At 22.3% G+C, this 17,820-nt stretch overlaps 4 protein-coding genes across 4 annotated transcripts; 1 reads left to right on the forward strand and 3 right to left on the reverse strand.

The window, feature by feature from the left end:
• Positions 1-2,950: 2,950 nt before the first annotated feature.
• SRAE_X000156500 (CUB domain-containing protein) lies at positions 2,951-5,142 on the forward strand (the record flags this gene model as incomplete). Its single annotated transcript, XM_024650407.1, has 3 exons — positions 2,951-3,076; positions 3,120-5,023; positions 5,082-5,142. 3 exons carry the CDS (start codon positions 2,951-2,953, stop codon positions 5,140-5,142), a joined length of 2,091 nt encoding a protein of 696 aa, XP_024499032.1.
• A 1,680-nt stretch (positions 5,143-6,822) lies between these two features.
• SRAE_X000156600 (Epidermal growth factor-like domain and C-type lectin domain and von Willebrand factor, type A domain and MD domain and C-type lectin-like domain and C-type lectin fold domain-containing protein) lies at positions 6,823-13,179 on the reverse strand (the record flags this gene model as incomplete). Its single annotated transcript, XM_024650418.1, has 1 exon — positions 6,823-13,179. The coding sequence occupies one exon, from the start codon at positions 13,177-13,179 to the stop codon at positions 6,823-6,825; it is 6,357 nt and encodes a 2,118-aa protein (XP_024499033.1).
• A 381-nt stretch (positions 13,180-13,560) lies between these two features.
• SRAE_X000156700 (Hypothetical protein) lies at positions 13,561-14,075 on the reverse strand (the record flags this gene model as incomplete). Its single annotated transcript, XM_024650429.1, has 2 exons — positions 13,561-13,985; positions 14,033-14,075. 2 exons carry the CDS (start codon positions 14,073-14,075, stop codon positions 13,561-13,563), a joined length of 468 nt encoding a protein of 155 aa, XP_024499034.1.
• Positions 14,076-15,310: 1,235 nt separating this feature from the next.
• Positions 15,311-16,550, reverse strand: SRAE_X000156800 (3-ketoacyl-CoA thiolase, mitochondrial; the record flags this gene model as incomplete). Its single annotated transcript, XM_024650440.1, has 2 exons — positions 15,311-16,482; positions 16,532-16,550. 2 exons carry the CDS (start codon positions 16,548-16,550, stop codon positions 15,311-15,313), a joined length of 1,191 nt encoding a protein of 396 aa, XP_024499035.1.
• Between the last annotated feature and the right edge of the window lie 1,270 nt (positions 16,551-17,820).

A 17,820-nucleotide genomic window follows, 5' to 3' on the forward strand; every position in this document is an offset into this window, starting at 1 on the left:
GTTAAAATTTTCCTATATCAAAAAAAATTTCAAAAATGATTGTTTTTAAATATCAAAAATTAATAATAAAAAAAAGTAACATATCAGTTTGAAATTTTATTTTATGCATTGGAAAAGTTTGCATATTAAAAAAGGTTTCTCTGAGTTTATATTTTTTTATCATTAATACCTTAGCTGGAAATTTTTCAAATGCTCTAGTATGTTAAAAACGTTAAAAAAGCATACAGTTATTTTAGTAATTGATATTTTTAAAAACATTATCTTAATATCAATAAAAAAAATTATCATGTAACTAAAAAATTGTTTTTATAATAGATAAAACAGGATTTTAATGTTGCCTAGTTTTTTGTTTCATTATACAAACTTGTAATGTTTCGACAAAAAAAAGTTAATTTTTAGAATGTGAAAAAATTTTTTTGCTTTTTATAAATTTTATAAAAGTACAAAAAAAATGATATACAATAAATGTAATTTTAAAAAGATAATTAATAAGATAAAAATTTAATTATTTTTTTAAAAATAAAGTACTAAAAAGTTGATTTTAATAGACGATATAAAGCATATTAGAACATATGATATAAAGAACACTGAAATGAATTTGAAAGGTATTTCTAGATATTTGAAATGAAGTACAAAACTTGATAAAAGTTATGTACATTATCAAAAAAAATTAATTTTTTATCTAGATATGATAATAATTTTTTGAAAATAGTTATTTTTTTAAATTTGGCTTATAAACATGTTAAAATATAGTTCACAAACAATTGTTAAAAATATTCTCTAAAAATTATAAGTTAAGAGGTTCTAAATTTATTTTAATAGTTATAAAATTTCTTTTAACAAATAGATTTTTTTTTAAGAAATTGAAATAAAACAATTACTTTCCTTAAATTTACGTAAATAATTAAATAATGACACAAAATATAAAAATAATTTTTTTTTAAAAAGATCATAATACTATTAAATGAATTTAATAATTTATAATGACTTATTTTTATTAAAGAAAAGGTATTTGAATTAAAAATGGCAAAATTATTAGCATTTTTATAATTTCCTTGGAATATAAGAAATTCACTTAGAGAATAAAAATATGATAAAATAATAGTGATGTAAAAATGATATAACGTTAGTCTATATTTTTTATTTTAGTTAGAAATTTTTAGCAGTCTCCAAATATTATAAACTCTTTATTTATATATATATTTATTCGAATTAACGTTTTAAATTTAATAATTACAATGAGTAATAAAAGAAAAAAAAGTGCTATAGAATCGGTAAATAATTAATATTTTATACTGGAACTGAACTTACTTTTTTTTAAATATTTATATCTCTACAAAAGGTTTAGAACTATGGAATTTTCTCTTATACGAGACTTATACTTATTACAAATTAAACCTCTAAATAATAATAAAAATCAATACAATAATAACATTAAAACAATAACGGATTCTATAAACATATAAAAATTAACAGTATATGTAACTAAAACTTCTTACAAAATTTTAGACTTGCATACTATTACAATCATTATAAAGTCAAATGTATTATATATCATAAGGTCAAAATATCATATTAACTAACTGATATGTTTTTATAATAATGAAATTAATTAAATAACTATAATAAAGCTATACAATAATATTGTGATATTAAAAAAAAATATGTAAAATATTATGTCAAAATTGTAAATCGTTTTTTAAAAAAATACGTAACTTTTTTTATAAAAAAAAAAGTAATATTTATTTTTATTAATTAATCTGAAATATTAAAATAGCTAATAAATGTTAAAAAATATGTAATATTTGTTTTAATTTTTTATTGTATTTTTTAAATTTAATTATATTTATTTAAATGACAGCACTTTGTCTCATAAAAGTTTTTATTAATTACATAAAATAAAAAATTTTTATAATGTTAATTAATTATTATGTTTTTTTTTAGAATTATTAATTTATCAAATATTTTTGAATAATTTATTTATTTATATATTAATAAGTGGTTTAATGTTAAAAAAACATTAGTCATTTTTTCAAGCCCTTGTTACTGTAAAGAGGTTTTTTTTCTGTGTATTTTTTTATTAAAATTTTAGGATATAGATTTCCATATTTAATCTTTTCTATTCTCTATTTTTTAAATATGTCTTTTTTAAAGTGTTTTCTAGTTATGTTCTTTTTTTTTGGTAGAATTATTGATGCTTCTCAGAAAGTAGATAGCATATTTTTCTATTGATAAGACGATTGTGAAATTAACAATCTTTTTTAGTTATAAAATAATCTAAGTAAATATTTTTAAAAATTTATCATAATAAAATCTATAATAGTAATAAATTTTTTTACTAATAAAATTTTTTACTAAGTGCTTTATTAATAATAAAATATTTATTTATTAATTTTTTTTTTTTAAAACTGAACAGTATTAAATTTTATTATTTTTATACTGTAAAATGATTCAACTTTTTTACCGTAGTTTTTACCTTTCATTATATTATTCATTTTTAGACAATATTATAAATTTATAAAAAATATTTTAATAGACATACCAAAACATTATAATATAATTTTTTTTTATCACAGCAAGAAATTGTATATTGCCATATAATTGTTGACATGCTTTTCTTCTTTGTATAAAGATAATGTCTGAAAAATGTATCATTTTTAATAGTTCAAATAATGTGTGTAAATAAACAAAATTTTTGTATATATGATTTAATTTAATTTTGTTTTATATAATATATCAAAAAAGATATAAACCTCCGTTTGATATATACATTTATATATATATAATTACATTTTGTAAATAAAAGAAATTTGATAAAGTTTATTTGAAAAGATCTTTTTTGGTTATAAAATATATTTTTTAAACACTATTTTGTGAGATTCTTTTTCTCTCAATGATGGAATTATTAAAAATTTTAATTTTTTACTTTTTATTTAAAAATTCTTATGCTATGTCTAAAGATTTGTATCTTTGTCAATGTCCACCAATAGAATTTTCTAAAGATGTTCCTCATGAAGTTTTTAAAAGTAATGGATTTCCTAAAAATTATTGCAATAATCAACATTGTATTTATGAAGTAATATTAAACATAAATTTTTTATAAAGTTATATTTTTTTAGATAGAGGGTAAAGAAAATTCTGTTATTATTGTTAATATAGAACATTTTGATATTGAACCAACACATGATTATGTTGAAATTTATCATACACAAATGTATAATGGAGAACATATTAAAGTAAAAGGGCAAGTCTTAACAGGTAGTGGTCATGCAGCTAAACAAGTAAAATCTTCTATTGGAGGTGGTCTTATATTTATTTTTAATACTGATAATTCAGAAAATGATTATGCTGGATTTAGAATGAGTTTTACAAGATTAGATCAAACAAAAATGGCTAATGATGGTTGTAATTTACCATTTGTTTTTGTAAATAATACTGAAGAACGTTCTATATCATTACCACGATCAAAATATACAATGGAAACTGTTTGTGTATATCAATTTAACTCAACAAATTATATTGAATTAAATATCAAAAAATTATCACAAGGAATGGATATAAAAGTATATGAAACAGAAAATTTTGATTCAAAAAATCCGGATCGTTCAAAATTATTTGCTTATAGTTTTTTTACACTATCAATTAATAATACTAACAAAATAATTCAAAGTAGAACAAATTCATTAACATTAATACTTAATATTGTTGGTAAAATAAATAATATAACAACATCAGATTTATTAATAACATACAAAGAAATAGAAAATCCATGTAGATGTCCAAGTGAAGAAATAATAATGAATAAAGGAGAACAAATTTCATATGTTTCACCAGGATTTCCAGGAAATTATTGTGATAATTTAAATTGTACTACAAAAATTAAACTTAGTAATGATAATAGAAATGATAATAATTATCAGGTAATATTTAATAAACTTGATATGGAAAAAGAGATGGATTACATATCATTTGGAATAGGTGATGTATCATTAATAAAATTTAGTGATGCAAATAAAGGTAATTCATTAACAAAATTTACTTATAAAAGAGAAAATCCAATTATTAAAACAATAACTGATCATAGTATAACAATGGAAGGATATAATCTTACAATTGTAGCATTAAATGAAAGTGATACTTGTGAATGTTATAATAGAAAACAATTAGAAACTATTAATAGTATTATTGGAGATATTACAATGGTTATAGATAAAAATTGTAAATATATAGATTGTTTTTTAAATATAACACAAGATGAGTTTAAAGAAAGACATAAAGTTAATATTGCTATATCATCTAATATAGGTGAAAGTGATTTTATAGAAATAACTTCTGGTGATAATAATGCTCATAATATTGATAGTTATCGTTTAACTGGTTTAACATATTCTTATAAAACAACAAATGAATATTTTTTTGAGAATGCTCAAAATATATTAATTTGGTTTCATAGAGATAAACCTAATTTTGATACAAAAGTTACAATAAATATTCAATACAATTTTAATGTTTTATGTGCTTGTCCATCTTATAAATTAACAGCTATTGAAGGAGTCTGGAATACATTAACATCACCTGATTATCCTCAACATTATTGCAATGATTTAACATGTCGACATTTAATAGAAGCACCAATAGGATATCGTGTTATTGTTAATGTTACTAATGTTTCAACAGAAATGAATCATGATAAATTAGTTTTATTTGATGGTGATAATATTAATACAACACATATTGAATTACTTACTGGTCTAGTAACAATGAATGATTTTATTAGAAGTAAAAGTTCACAAATGACAATATTTTTTGAGTCTGATACATCAATAACTGGTAAAGGATACTCACTTTTATATAGTGCTGAAATGATTTCTGATAAAAATAGTCTTCATTCAAATATATTTAGTAGAAATTTTTTTATATTTTTATTATTTATAATTATTATTGGATGTTTTGGTTACATATACTATAAAAAAAAAAATTTTACATATTTAACACCCGTCACTTATCAAAATTTTAGTAGACCGTAAGTTATGGTATGATATCCATATATAAAAATTTGAATATTTTATATATTTTTATAGTGATGAAATACTAAGATTCAGAAACATCAATCATTCTGAAACAAGGACAAATTTGATTTAATTTTATTTAAAGAAATAATTATATTTTTTCATAATTATTTATAAATTATAAAAAATATTACATTTTACTATTTTTTTATTTTTCTGATTTGATAATATACAAAAATAAATAAAAAGTTTAATTCTTAATTTTTTTTAAACATTAATTGGTTTAATTAATATGTTAATAACAATAAAAATTTAAGTTTTTTTTAATATAAAAAAATCAAAATTTATCTCGATTTTTAAATCTTTAAAAACTTTATACAAATATTTAAAGATTGATTAAAAGATATTTAGTAATCTTTTTTAAAAAATTATTAGTTCATTTTTGATATCAAAAACTATTGCTTATTTATTGAAAAAAATTTTAATAAAAATTAACAAAATAATCTTAATTTAAATGTTTTATAAAAGTAAGTTGTATAAATTGTATATTTTATTTGTAAAAATTTGTCTTGCGCGATGCATATTTAAATAGCAAAGAAATTTAAAAGATAGAATTTTTATACAGTAAAAATGTAATCATTGCGTGATGGTTTGGTTATCATTTTTTATCTATTTAAAGAACTGTTAACTTCGTAGAAAATATATTTAATCATTTTTTATTTAATCACGTGTCACGTCTAAGATTTATTTCTAATTTATTTATTATAGGGTTGAGGTTTAAGAACTCATTCTGAGGTCTCGTTTTATTGTAATCTAGGGAGTTTAAGTTTCCTCTAAAGTATAGGGGGTGAATATTTTTGTAATTGTATAATTTAATATTTAATATTTAGAAATAATTTTTAAAGGCGTTTATTAAAATAAAATCTTATAAAAATCCTCTTCTACAAATAATACCAAAAATAAACCTTAATCTTATTTATTTGCTATACAACATAAATCAAAACTAACTACTACAACTACTTTTGGAGTTTCTATACTCTATATGGGCGTATTCATTTAACATGATAATTATATAAGAAAGTCAAATTTTTAATTTTTACTTATATTTTTTCAAAATTAGTTGATAGTAAGTTTAAAACTTTTTATTAATATTATGATTAAACTATATTTTAATCTAATTTAGTATTTTTCAATGTCTTGAATTTTAAAAAAATAATTACTTTAAACAAAAATGTTACTATAGTTTTTGATTATTTAAATAATTATTATTCATAATTAGCCTGAGCTATGATTATTATTTTTATATATCTTCAGAAAAATTATAAGTTTATCAATATTTTTTTATCATGTAAATAATTTATTATTGGTTTATGTTCTTTTGTATAAATCAAATTTTTATAGTTTTATTTAAACCATAAAATAATTATACACATATTTTTGTATCTCATTATCTAAATTACTAAAAAAATTTTAAAGCAATTTAAAACAGAACCTTTTAAAAAAAATTACCAATTTTTTATTTTTATTTTTTTTATATCAAAATTGTAATATAATTATTATTAAAATAAAAATAATTTTTACTATAAAATTTATATAACTTAATTACAAGTTATTATATATAAGTATCATAAAAATTAAAATATTTTAAATTTACTATTAATTATTGTCATTTTTTTAAAATATTTTCTATTATAATTTATTTCTAAAAGTGTTTATGGTAAATTAATAAACTAAAATCAAAAATAATAATTATTTTTAAATGCAAACTTTATTACTTAAATAATAAAGAAATTTAAAATTAACTAAAATAAATTTATTCACCACATATTGAGAATCTTCTACAAGAATGCGATTGAACAAAATTAACAGCATTTGTTTGGAATTTATTTGGATCATTAGTAACATACATACATTTATTTCCATTAAGAACTTCAACAGGTGCTTTATATGGAACATTTAAACCAACAGTTAATAATCCCCAACTTCCTGATCGTTTTAAATTATTAAATATTTGTAATGCATCATCTCCAGTATATTTATCATTTGAGGTAAGATAAACAATTGTATGATGAATATCATTATCAGTACGATATCCTGATGTTGGATTGGAAGCAATTGAACCAGCAATAGTAAATGCTGATGCTAAATTTTGTCCTGTTGAATTACTTTGTTGGAAAGTGTTAAAATATCCAAATAAACCATTTGATGTAGTTGTTTGAGATAAATTAAAGTTAAGTGAAGATTGATCAGCAACAGATATACCACCAACACGCGTATTATTTAAACCTTGTACATAATATTTTCCAACAATTCCAATAGCTGTACTTTTAAGATTTGAAAAATATTGATTTACTGATGTATCCATAATAAATAAGAAATCTTGTTTAACAAGACTTAAATCACAAAAAGGTGGTGGTGGATCTCTTTCTGGCATTTCATTAATACAACTTCCTGTTGTAACACGTCTAAAGTTGTTACCATTATTATCAACACCATAAACTGCAACTTCAAAGTTTTCAAACATACATTCAAATGTTTGAGTTGAATAATATTCATATGAACATGATTCACGTTTTTTAATTTCTGATGTAAAAAACAAACCTCTTTCACTATAAAGTTGAACAAATGTCAAAAATCCATTTTCTAAATTATTTGCATGGAACATCATAATATTTTTAGCACCAATCTTAGCAACAGGAGCAAAATATCCATCATCTTGTGTTACTCCATTTAAATTGTCAGTTACAACTGCATAACCAGTAAAAACTTCAAGTGGAGAATTAACATGAACATGGATATTACAAAATTGTGTAGATGTTTGAGAATATAATCTATATGTACCAGTTTGTACTTTTGAAGAAGCATTAGTTTGAATAACATAAATTCTATTTGTATCAGATAAAACAACAGGTGTAGGAAGATCTATTACTGTTTGATCAGGACCATATAATTTTAATTTTGCATCAAATCCTCCAACATAAGAAATTGTAAATTCAGAAGCATCTGAATCAATTTGGAATAAAGCTTCATCATTTGAACAATTTCTAACATAATTTTGTCCTTCAATTAAATTTGTTGTATATAAGGTTGGAAAATATGATTGAAGAAGATTTGTTGCTGCTTGACGTGATGTCATAACGTATAAATTTCCTCCAGTAGCACCAGCAAGTCTCATTAAACCACGAGCTTCCATAGTTTCAAATCCTAAACTACATGGTGAAACAGCATCAACTAATATAACATTTATTACTGGTTTAACTTGTTGTATTTGAGTAAATAAATCATAATAATCATAATCTTCAACACCTGAACGAGTAAAAAGAAGAACTTGAGAATTTGGTTTATTAAAATCATCTCTTGATAAAAGATAATTCATTACTCTAAATATTGGGCGATTACAACTATTTCCACTTGGACATGGCATATTATCAGCACATTGTCCACTTGGAATATTTTTTAATCCATTAATAATATCATTGATATTTGATGAAGCAACTACTGGAGCCCATACACCACTATTTTTTGTTTGATCAAATGGAACAAGAATATAATTACTAAACCATAAAGCTTGTTTTCCTTGTGACATTTTTTTAATAGTATCTTTTAATGTAGCTATTAAATATTTTATCATAGATGTTGATCCATATGATTGTTCAATAACAATAGCTAATGTTTTATGATCATTAGCAAAATTTTGTGGATGTTTTAATTCACACATTGGTGTTTCACATGATACACCACTAAATTCTTGTTGACATGTACATGTTCCATCCTCATTTATTTGTCCACCATTAAAACATAAAATAGTACCACATCTTGAACCAGTATAATTTGGTGGACATATACATTGACCATTATAAATATAACCACCATTTAAACATTTAGTGATAGGTTTGGCACATATTGATGTAGAAAGACGTTCAAATAAATTTCCAAATTGATCAATACCAGAAAATTTAACAAAATATTCATGTGAAGCAAGATTTGAATCTTTATCTGGACAGGTAAATGTTTGTGAAACAGTTCTATATGAACATTCTTCACGTCTTTGGAAAGTTACTGGTGTTAACATTACAGCAGGTTTTGTTGAATTAAGAGCTGTTTTATACATAAAAGCATAATTTAAATTACCATCAATATTATTAACAAAACTTTCAGTATTAATTGGTTCTAAACCTGTAGCTGTTGCAATAAATCTATTTGTTGTTGAACCAAGATTAGCAATATTACTTGGAATATCTTCATGAATATCATTAACAAATCCATAGAAAACTTGAATTTTTGATTGAACCATAGAATTAAAATAACATTGTCCTGTACCACTTATTTTCATTTTCCAAATACCTGCTGGTAAAAGATTAGCAGAATCGACATCAGGTGAAATAACTTGTCCATATTTATGTCTTTGGCAAATAAAATTATATGTTTTATTACATGTATCTCTGTACCATTTACTTTGTCCAGTAGTATCTTTCATCATGTATGCACAATCTAAACCATCATTATCAATAGGTTGTGAAGCCCAATTTGAATATGATCCAAGTGGTTGTCTTTGAACACCATCAGGAGCATCCCAACGCCATACATTATCAATACCTCTTCTAAGACCCATCCAAACACCAATTGTACCAATTTGATTATCAAAAAATGTTTCTTTTTGTGGACTAAATAAATCAAATAAGAATGAGCCTTTTGTTTGATGACAAGCTACTTGAGCATCATCCCATGAAAGACGTGAAGTTTGAAGATTATAACAATATTGATTTCTTGGAATATCACGTTTACTATCACATGGAATAATATATTGATTAATCATATTTGTGTTATCAGATAAAATTTGATTTAAATAATCACCACTAGCATCATTTCCATATGGATCATATACATTGATTTTTAAATTTGATCCATGAGCTGATACAGTAAATGATTGTGACCATTGATCAATTGGTAAATAATATGTTATTGGATTAAGATTACAATCAAATGAATAAAATGCACCAAATCTTCCAGATTCATGTAATGTTGAAATATAATCTAAATAATTTCCTGGTGTTACTGTAAATGAAACGTCTCCATTAGTAAATTCAATTAAACTTTTTAAGTCATCAGAAAGTGTTGTTGTTCGAGTACCATTATTACATATTTGTGTTGATGGGATAATAAGATTTATTGTTGATTGTAGAGATTCCAAATTAATAAGAATATTATTATAACTTTGTTGAGCAAAATCAGAATTTAAATAATCAGAGTCACTAAAAACAAATATTAATGGTTGATTTTTTTGATTATAAAGACCAGCAAGACTTAATGCTTCCATAAGTTGTCCATTACAATTAGCATTAGGATCTGACAATAATGGCATTTTTGCAACATTATTAAAAGCAGTTAAAAACTCAACAGCATCACTTCCAATATATTGTCCAACATTATATGTACTATTGTATGCTATTAAAATATATTGAGTAATAAATGTACTTGAAATTCCTTGTAAATCACGAATCATATCTGGTAATTTTGTATTTAGTTCGTTAACGGCATGTTGCATAGTATATTCAATGTTAATAATAAATATAAGTGATCTTTCTTCATTAACAAATGTAACATTTGTTGATTTATCATTACATTTTATTTTTTCACAAAATCTTCCTCCTGTACCGTTTGGACAAGAACATCTACCATTAACTTGAATACCGTTATTTTGACAATTAATTTGTTCACAATATCTACCACTCCAATTTTGCTGACAGATACATTGTGATGAATTGTATGGATTTTGTACACCACCATTTTGACAAGTACCTGGTGGAGCTGGAGTTAATTCAATATCAGCACATACAGCTGGAATTGATCTTTGAATAGTATTACCATTATTATCATCTGCATAAACTGTTATCATAAGTTCTTGATCTGGTACTCTACATGTAAATGAATTAAAATATAATTGATAATCACATTGATCTCTATAAATTCCATTAGAAAAGTAAACTGGAATGATATTTCCAAATTTATCATAACTATAAATAGTCATTTCAGCAAATAATCTAAATGGATCATAAATATTATCTTGTAAACCACCTATTTGTGCAACCAAATGTGAGGGTTTTTCATAAATTGGATCAAAGAAAGTAACATCATTTGTAATTTCATTAGATACACCAAGGAATAATTCATAATTTGATTGTGTCATAACACGATAATTACATGGATATGTAGCTCCTCCAACAGATGAAAGTAAAATAAGATATTCACCAATCATTAAATTATCATTAAAAATTTCCCAAATATATGAATCACCATTATGAGCATTTAATACTGGATTAACAGTTTTAAAGTCAGGACGAGTAATAGTAAGTGAAAGATTTGTTCCTGTTGCTAAAATAAAAACACTTTTTTCAGTATTATCAACAAAGAATGTTGTAAATCCTTTCATAAGACAATTTTTATAATCACCAAATAATGCCATATTCATTTGGAAAGCAGTTGATGATTGAATCCATTGGAAGAAATGAACAAAATCATTTAATGGTAATTGATATGTAAGACCTCCAGAACGTCTTGAAATAGTTTCAAAAACTTCAAATCCAGAATTCATTGGATCAAAACCACATTGATTTGATTCATCTAATACCATAAATATATGAATAGGGAATTTTCTTGCTGTATTTCTATGCATAACACTAATATGATTTTCATCTGGAGATGAAATAACATCAGTAATTACATATACTGGAGATTTATTATAAATAAGTTGTGTATCAAAAATACTTTCAATTCCACCAACTATTGTATCAGTACATCCATTAGCAATAAGAGAACTGTTTTGAAGACTATTAAAATATGAGTAAAAATCATTAATGTCACGGAAGTCATTTTTACTCATAATATTACTATCAGTTACTGTTACTAAAACAAATGAATGATAAACATCTTTATTATCTAAACTCCAAATTAAATCATTCATTTGCATTGATGAAATAATTAGTGGAATTCGATTTTTAATAGATTGAGAAAGGCGAACGACAACAATAAGTGATTTGTAATCTGTTCCAAAACCAGTTTTATGAGCATCAGAACATACAACATCTTGACAATTTAATCCAGAAAATCCTGGTGGACAATCACATGCTGTTCCTGAATTAATAGATATTCCACCATTAACACAAGAAACTGTTTGACATGTTTGTCCTGTATATAATTCTGGACAAATACAATATACTGATGAAGTTGTATTTCCAATAATTGTACCACCATTATAACATTGTGTTGGTTGTGGTGGTAATGTAGTTGGTGTTGGTGGTGGATTAATAGGTTTTAAACATGTAAATGTATTTGAACGTCTAAATGGATAACCATTACTATCAATACCATCAACAGTATACATAAATTCATTATCCATTTCATTACATGTATACATACCAGCATAATATGAATAACCACAACCAAAACGTGTTGTTAAAGCAGCAACCCAATCAGGAATATAATTACCATTTTTACGAATTTTAACTGATCCAATAAAACCAGGAGATGGTATATTTAATGGTTGAACTACAAAATATTCTGAAACACCTGAAATACCATCATGTGGTGTATCATAATTAGGACTACTAACAAATCCACCAGAAACAATAAGTTCTGAGGCAGAGTTTATTGATACAATACAGAATGTTGTTGGTGTATTACCATTATTTACAGTAACAGAAAAAGTTCCAGGAATTAAATTTGCAAATGAGCTAACACCTTGTCCAGGAGAATTATATGTAGATGTTGTTTGTATAGTATTACCACTTGAATCAGTTAAATTAATAATTGGTGAACCTTGATCTGAGTGAGCAGTAATCATTACATATTTCATTGAACCATCAACTGGAAATTCAATAGAACCAACACATCCAGATTGAAAATTCATTTTATCAATTAAAATACTTGAAGTATCTGTTGGTATATATGGAGTTGATTTATTTGTACAAATTGGTGATTCACAAAATCTTCCTGTCCATCCAACAGGACATGATAAATATGGACCATTTGCGGCTAAATTTTCAGTATTTTTAATATCATCAGAAGATAATGGAGAAAAAACATTAGCTAATTTTAAACGACTTAAATATTCGTCTCCATTTATTATACTAGCAAATGTAGCTAGTACAAATAAACAATAAAACCAAGACATAATTATGATAGTAAAAATTGTCAAATTTTTCTTTTATATTAAAAATATTTCAATGCAATTTTTCATAGATTTTAATTATGATTTTTGATAAGATTGATAAGATTTTAACATTACATATTACAATAATAATATTTTATATTACATTAAAGTTAATAAAATAAAAAAATTAATAATAGATAACATTTAGTTTATCAATATTGATGAAAAGTATTTCATTACAATATAAATATACAAAATTAACATTTTTATGTCTTATCATACATTAGTAAAAATATTAATTGAATTAATTTTTATATCCAATAAATTTTTAGTGATAAGAAAATAACTATTATAATAAAACGATCTTTATTTTTTAATAATATATAATATTGCAAAATATATTTATATTGGCATGTTAGAATTTTTATTAATTTTTGCAGTTTTCTTTAAAAAATGATATGATAAATCTCTCCATTCCATTAAACGATTTTCACACTCATTTTCACTCCAATTTCTGTATGGATTTGGATCAAGAGTTATCTCAATATCAATAATACTTGTATTAAAAAATCTTAAAATAAAATCAAAAAATAATTTACTTTTCTTTGGTGTTATTGCATGATAAAAAAAATTTTTTCCATTATCAAATTTTCCAATAATTTCAGCACATGTCCAATAACCATCACTTGTAATTTTTTTAATATTATGATATGGAAAAAAATTAATATAATTACCATTATATTCTTTCCATAATTCTACACATTCCATCTCACTTTTACAATTTTCATTCCATATAGCCATAACACCTTCCCATATAATTAAAGTATCTATTATACATATTAATAAAAAATAATACAATAAATTTAAAACATACTTTTTAAATTATTAAAAGAATACCAACACGAAACTTCAAACATTTATAATATCATATAATAAAATTGAATTTTTCTTTACAATTTCATATAACAGTTAGCATATACATACATATATACTTTAAAATACAAAATAAAAGTATTTATTGTAAAATATAATAACTTTTAAAAATTAAGATACTTTAAAATTCTTTCTTATATATAATTTGAATACTTTAAGTTAAACGTAACTTAAAAAAAAAAAGTATATAAAATCTATTCTTGTGTACTAAAAGATAATTTAAACATTTTCTTCAAATATATATCAATCGCACATACATCATTTATTTGAATATAACTTAAATAAAAATAAAAAAAAAATAATTTAGCTTAAAAATAAGACATTTTATATTAAAACAAAATCTTGATTGATTAATTAATATTTTATATGATGCTTATTTGAAAACTAAAATGTTAAAGATAGTTTATATTAAATGAATAACAATAATATATAAAAACAGTTGCTTCTTAAAATGTCATTATATTTTTTCTACTAAAAATCTTAAATAATAAAAAAAAAGATTCTTTTATATAAATTTTTTAAGTTATTATTATAATTGACAATGTTTATATTAGTAACTTATTATTCTATATCAATAGTATATATATATTTTTATCTATTTAAGTTTCCTGATAAAAAAAAATTTAATAGTGTAAAAAGAAAACATATGTGATTCCAGTAAATCTTTTTTAAATTATTATAGAATGTTTAAAAAGTTCATTTAAACTTTTGTTATTATTATTTTATTTTTTTTATTACTTGGATAACAAAAAATTATTGTTATTATATAAATGTTTCTTTATTTTTCAATACTCTTTTAATAATTAAAATACGTATATATATATATGTAATTAATTAAACATATTATAAATAATATCTGATTTATTTTACTATATTTTATAAATAATCATAAGCTAGAAATAAGAGAGTAATATAAATAATCTATGATCAAAAAGAATAATTAATAAAGTTTTATTAAAAATTGGATTACAATGTTACTATATACTTATTTATAATTAATCACAATCTCATTTTATATTTAAAATAATTTTTTCTTCCTGTTTACAACATAATCTTTGTTATTAATATATTTTAACACAACTTTATAGTATTAAAAAAATTTTTTTACTAAGTTAAAAGAAAAAACAATTTTTTTTAGTTTTAATACTTTAATTCAATTATTGTAAAAAAACAAAAAAGAAAATTTTATTTACTACAATTAATAAATAAAATATATTTGTTAAACTCTTTCAAGAAGAACAGCAATTCCTTGCCCTCCACCAATACATGCTGATCCAATACCATATTTAACATTTTTGCGCTTCATTTGATGTGCAAGATGTGTTAAAATTCTTGTTCCAGAAGCACCTAATGGATGACCAATAGAAATAGCACCACCATTAATATTAAATTTATCACCGTCAATTTTTAATTCTTTTTGACATGCTAAAACTTGTGGAGCAAATGCTTCATTAATTTCAATTAAATCAACTTTATCTAAAGTTACTCCTGTTTTTTTAATAAGACCATTTATTGCTGGTACTGGACCAATTCCCATAATACTTGGATCACATCCACTAACAAACCATCCTGAAATTCTAACTAATGGTTCTAATTTTAATCTATTAACAGCATCATCTGATGCAATAACACATGCAGCAGCACCATCACAAATTCCAGATGCATTTCCTGCTGTTACAAGTCCATTTTTTTGAAAAACTGGTTGAAGTGATAACAATTTTTCAATTGTTGTAATTCTTGGATGTTCATCTACCTCAAAATTTACATCACCTTTTTTTCCTTTAATTGTCATTGGTGTAATTTCATCTTTAAAAATACCAGAATTATTAGCTAATGACCATCTAAGTTGCGATTTATTTGCATATTCATCTACTTCATTCCTTGTTATTTTATACATTTCACCAAGTTTTTCTGCTGTAAGTGCCATTGGTTTATTAATATATGTATCAGTTAAACCAGACCAAAGTGCATCTTCAAATTCATTTGGTTTACCAAGTGTTGTACCAAAACGTGTACCACGAACAACAAATGGTGCTTGAGACATTGATTCTGTACCACCAGCAAGAACAACATTTGAATCACCAGCAATAATTTGAAGGCATCCATCAATAACTGATTGAAAACCAGATCCACAAAGTCTATTAACAGTTACAGCAGGTACTGCAACTGGTATACCAACTTTAAGTGCTGAATGTCTTGCAAGATATATTGCATCTTTAGATGTCTGAACTACATTACCTACTACTACATGATCAATTTCTTCTGGTTTAATAGCAGCATTTTTAATGGCAGCTTTATTAGCAATAACTTGTAAATCAGTTGCTGTAAAATTTTTTAAACTTCCTCCAAATGTACCAAAAGGAGTCCTTTTTGCTCCAACAATAAATATTCCTTTAATATTTAATAATAAATTTTTTTTTTAATTAAATAAAAAACATACCTTTTGATAAACCAGACATTATTACAAATAGTAAATATTAAAAATAAGAATCAATGTCTGTTGGAAAGGTATTTATATAATATTGTATGTATTTATCGTTACATCGTTATCTAATAACATTAAAAAAGAAGGTCAGTGAATAAAGTCGAAAGGTTATTTTTACTATTACTTACTATTGTCTTCATATATATTACTTAAAATCATGTGCTATCAAATGTAATTGTTTAAGAATAATCTTTAATATTCATTTAAAAAGTATAAGAATAGTTAAAAAAAAAAAATATTTATTATTATATGTTAACTATAAAAATAGCTTTTTTCACATAAAAAAATATAACAAATTAAATAAATCATTCATTTTAAATATCTGATTTGTTGAGTTTATTATTATTATTTTTTTTTATATATTTAAAAAAGATTTACAATAAAAATAAATAAATATTTTTAAAGTATTAATTATTTTTATAATTAACTAATTAATATATATGTTAAAATTGTTTTAAATAAATTATATAATAAATCAAAAGAAGAACAAATTTGTACAAATATGTGTTTTTATGAAATTTGTCATAAAAATTTTATCATAAAATTATATATTTTTTTTTATATTTCCTGTAATATTTAACTTTTCCATATCATACCTAAAAATGTTATATTAAATAATATTTTCTATCACTTTAATATAAAAATATTATATTCTAATATATAATTATTTTTTCAATTCTTACTTGACAACATATTTAAAGGTTATTCTTTTAATTGTATAAGATATTTTTAGTATTTATTACAAAATAAACAATTTTGATAAATCAGTTTCAATGGAAATATCAACTTGTTTTAAGATAAGAAAAATCTTATAATTTTTTTTATGATAAATTATAAGATTTGCCAAAAAAAAAATGTTGCTATAAAAAGACTGATTATTTACATGTATAATAAATTTTTTTTTTTTGATATTATTGAAAAAAACAAAGAAAATTTTATTTTTAAAGAATAAAAATAAATAAAAGATTACTTTAAGATATTTAAAAACTGCATTATCTAATTTGACTTAATTTTACTGATAAGAAACAAAAACTGTTAATTATTAACATTAATACTTTTAAAAAAAGTTATTAAAAATTATAAGTCTTTTATAAAAGGTTTTCTCTTGACATTATAAAATGTTAACATCCATTTAAAGAATATATTTGTATAAAAAAAAATTTTGCATAAATTTTTATATAATATATTATCAATTTTAATTAGTTAATATAAAAAAAAGTCATTTCTTTAAAGAATGAATTCTA

This window comes from Strongyloides ratti, scaffold srae_chrx_scaffold0000002 (genome assembly GCF_001040885.1).
Source record: "Strongyloides ratti genome assembly S_ratti_ED321, scaffold srae_chrx_scaffold0000002".
In the NCBI taxonomy this organism is placed as follows: domain Eukaryota; kingdom Metazoa; phylum Nematoda; class Chromadorea; order Rhabditida; family Strongyloididae; genus Strongyloides; species Strongyloides ratti.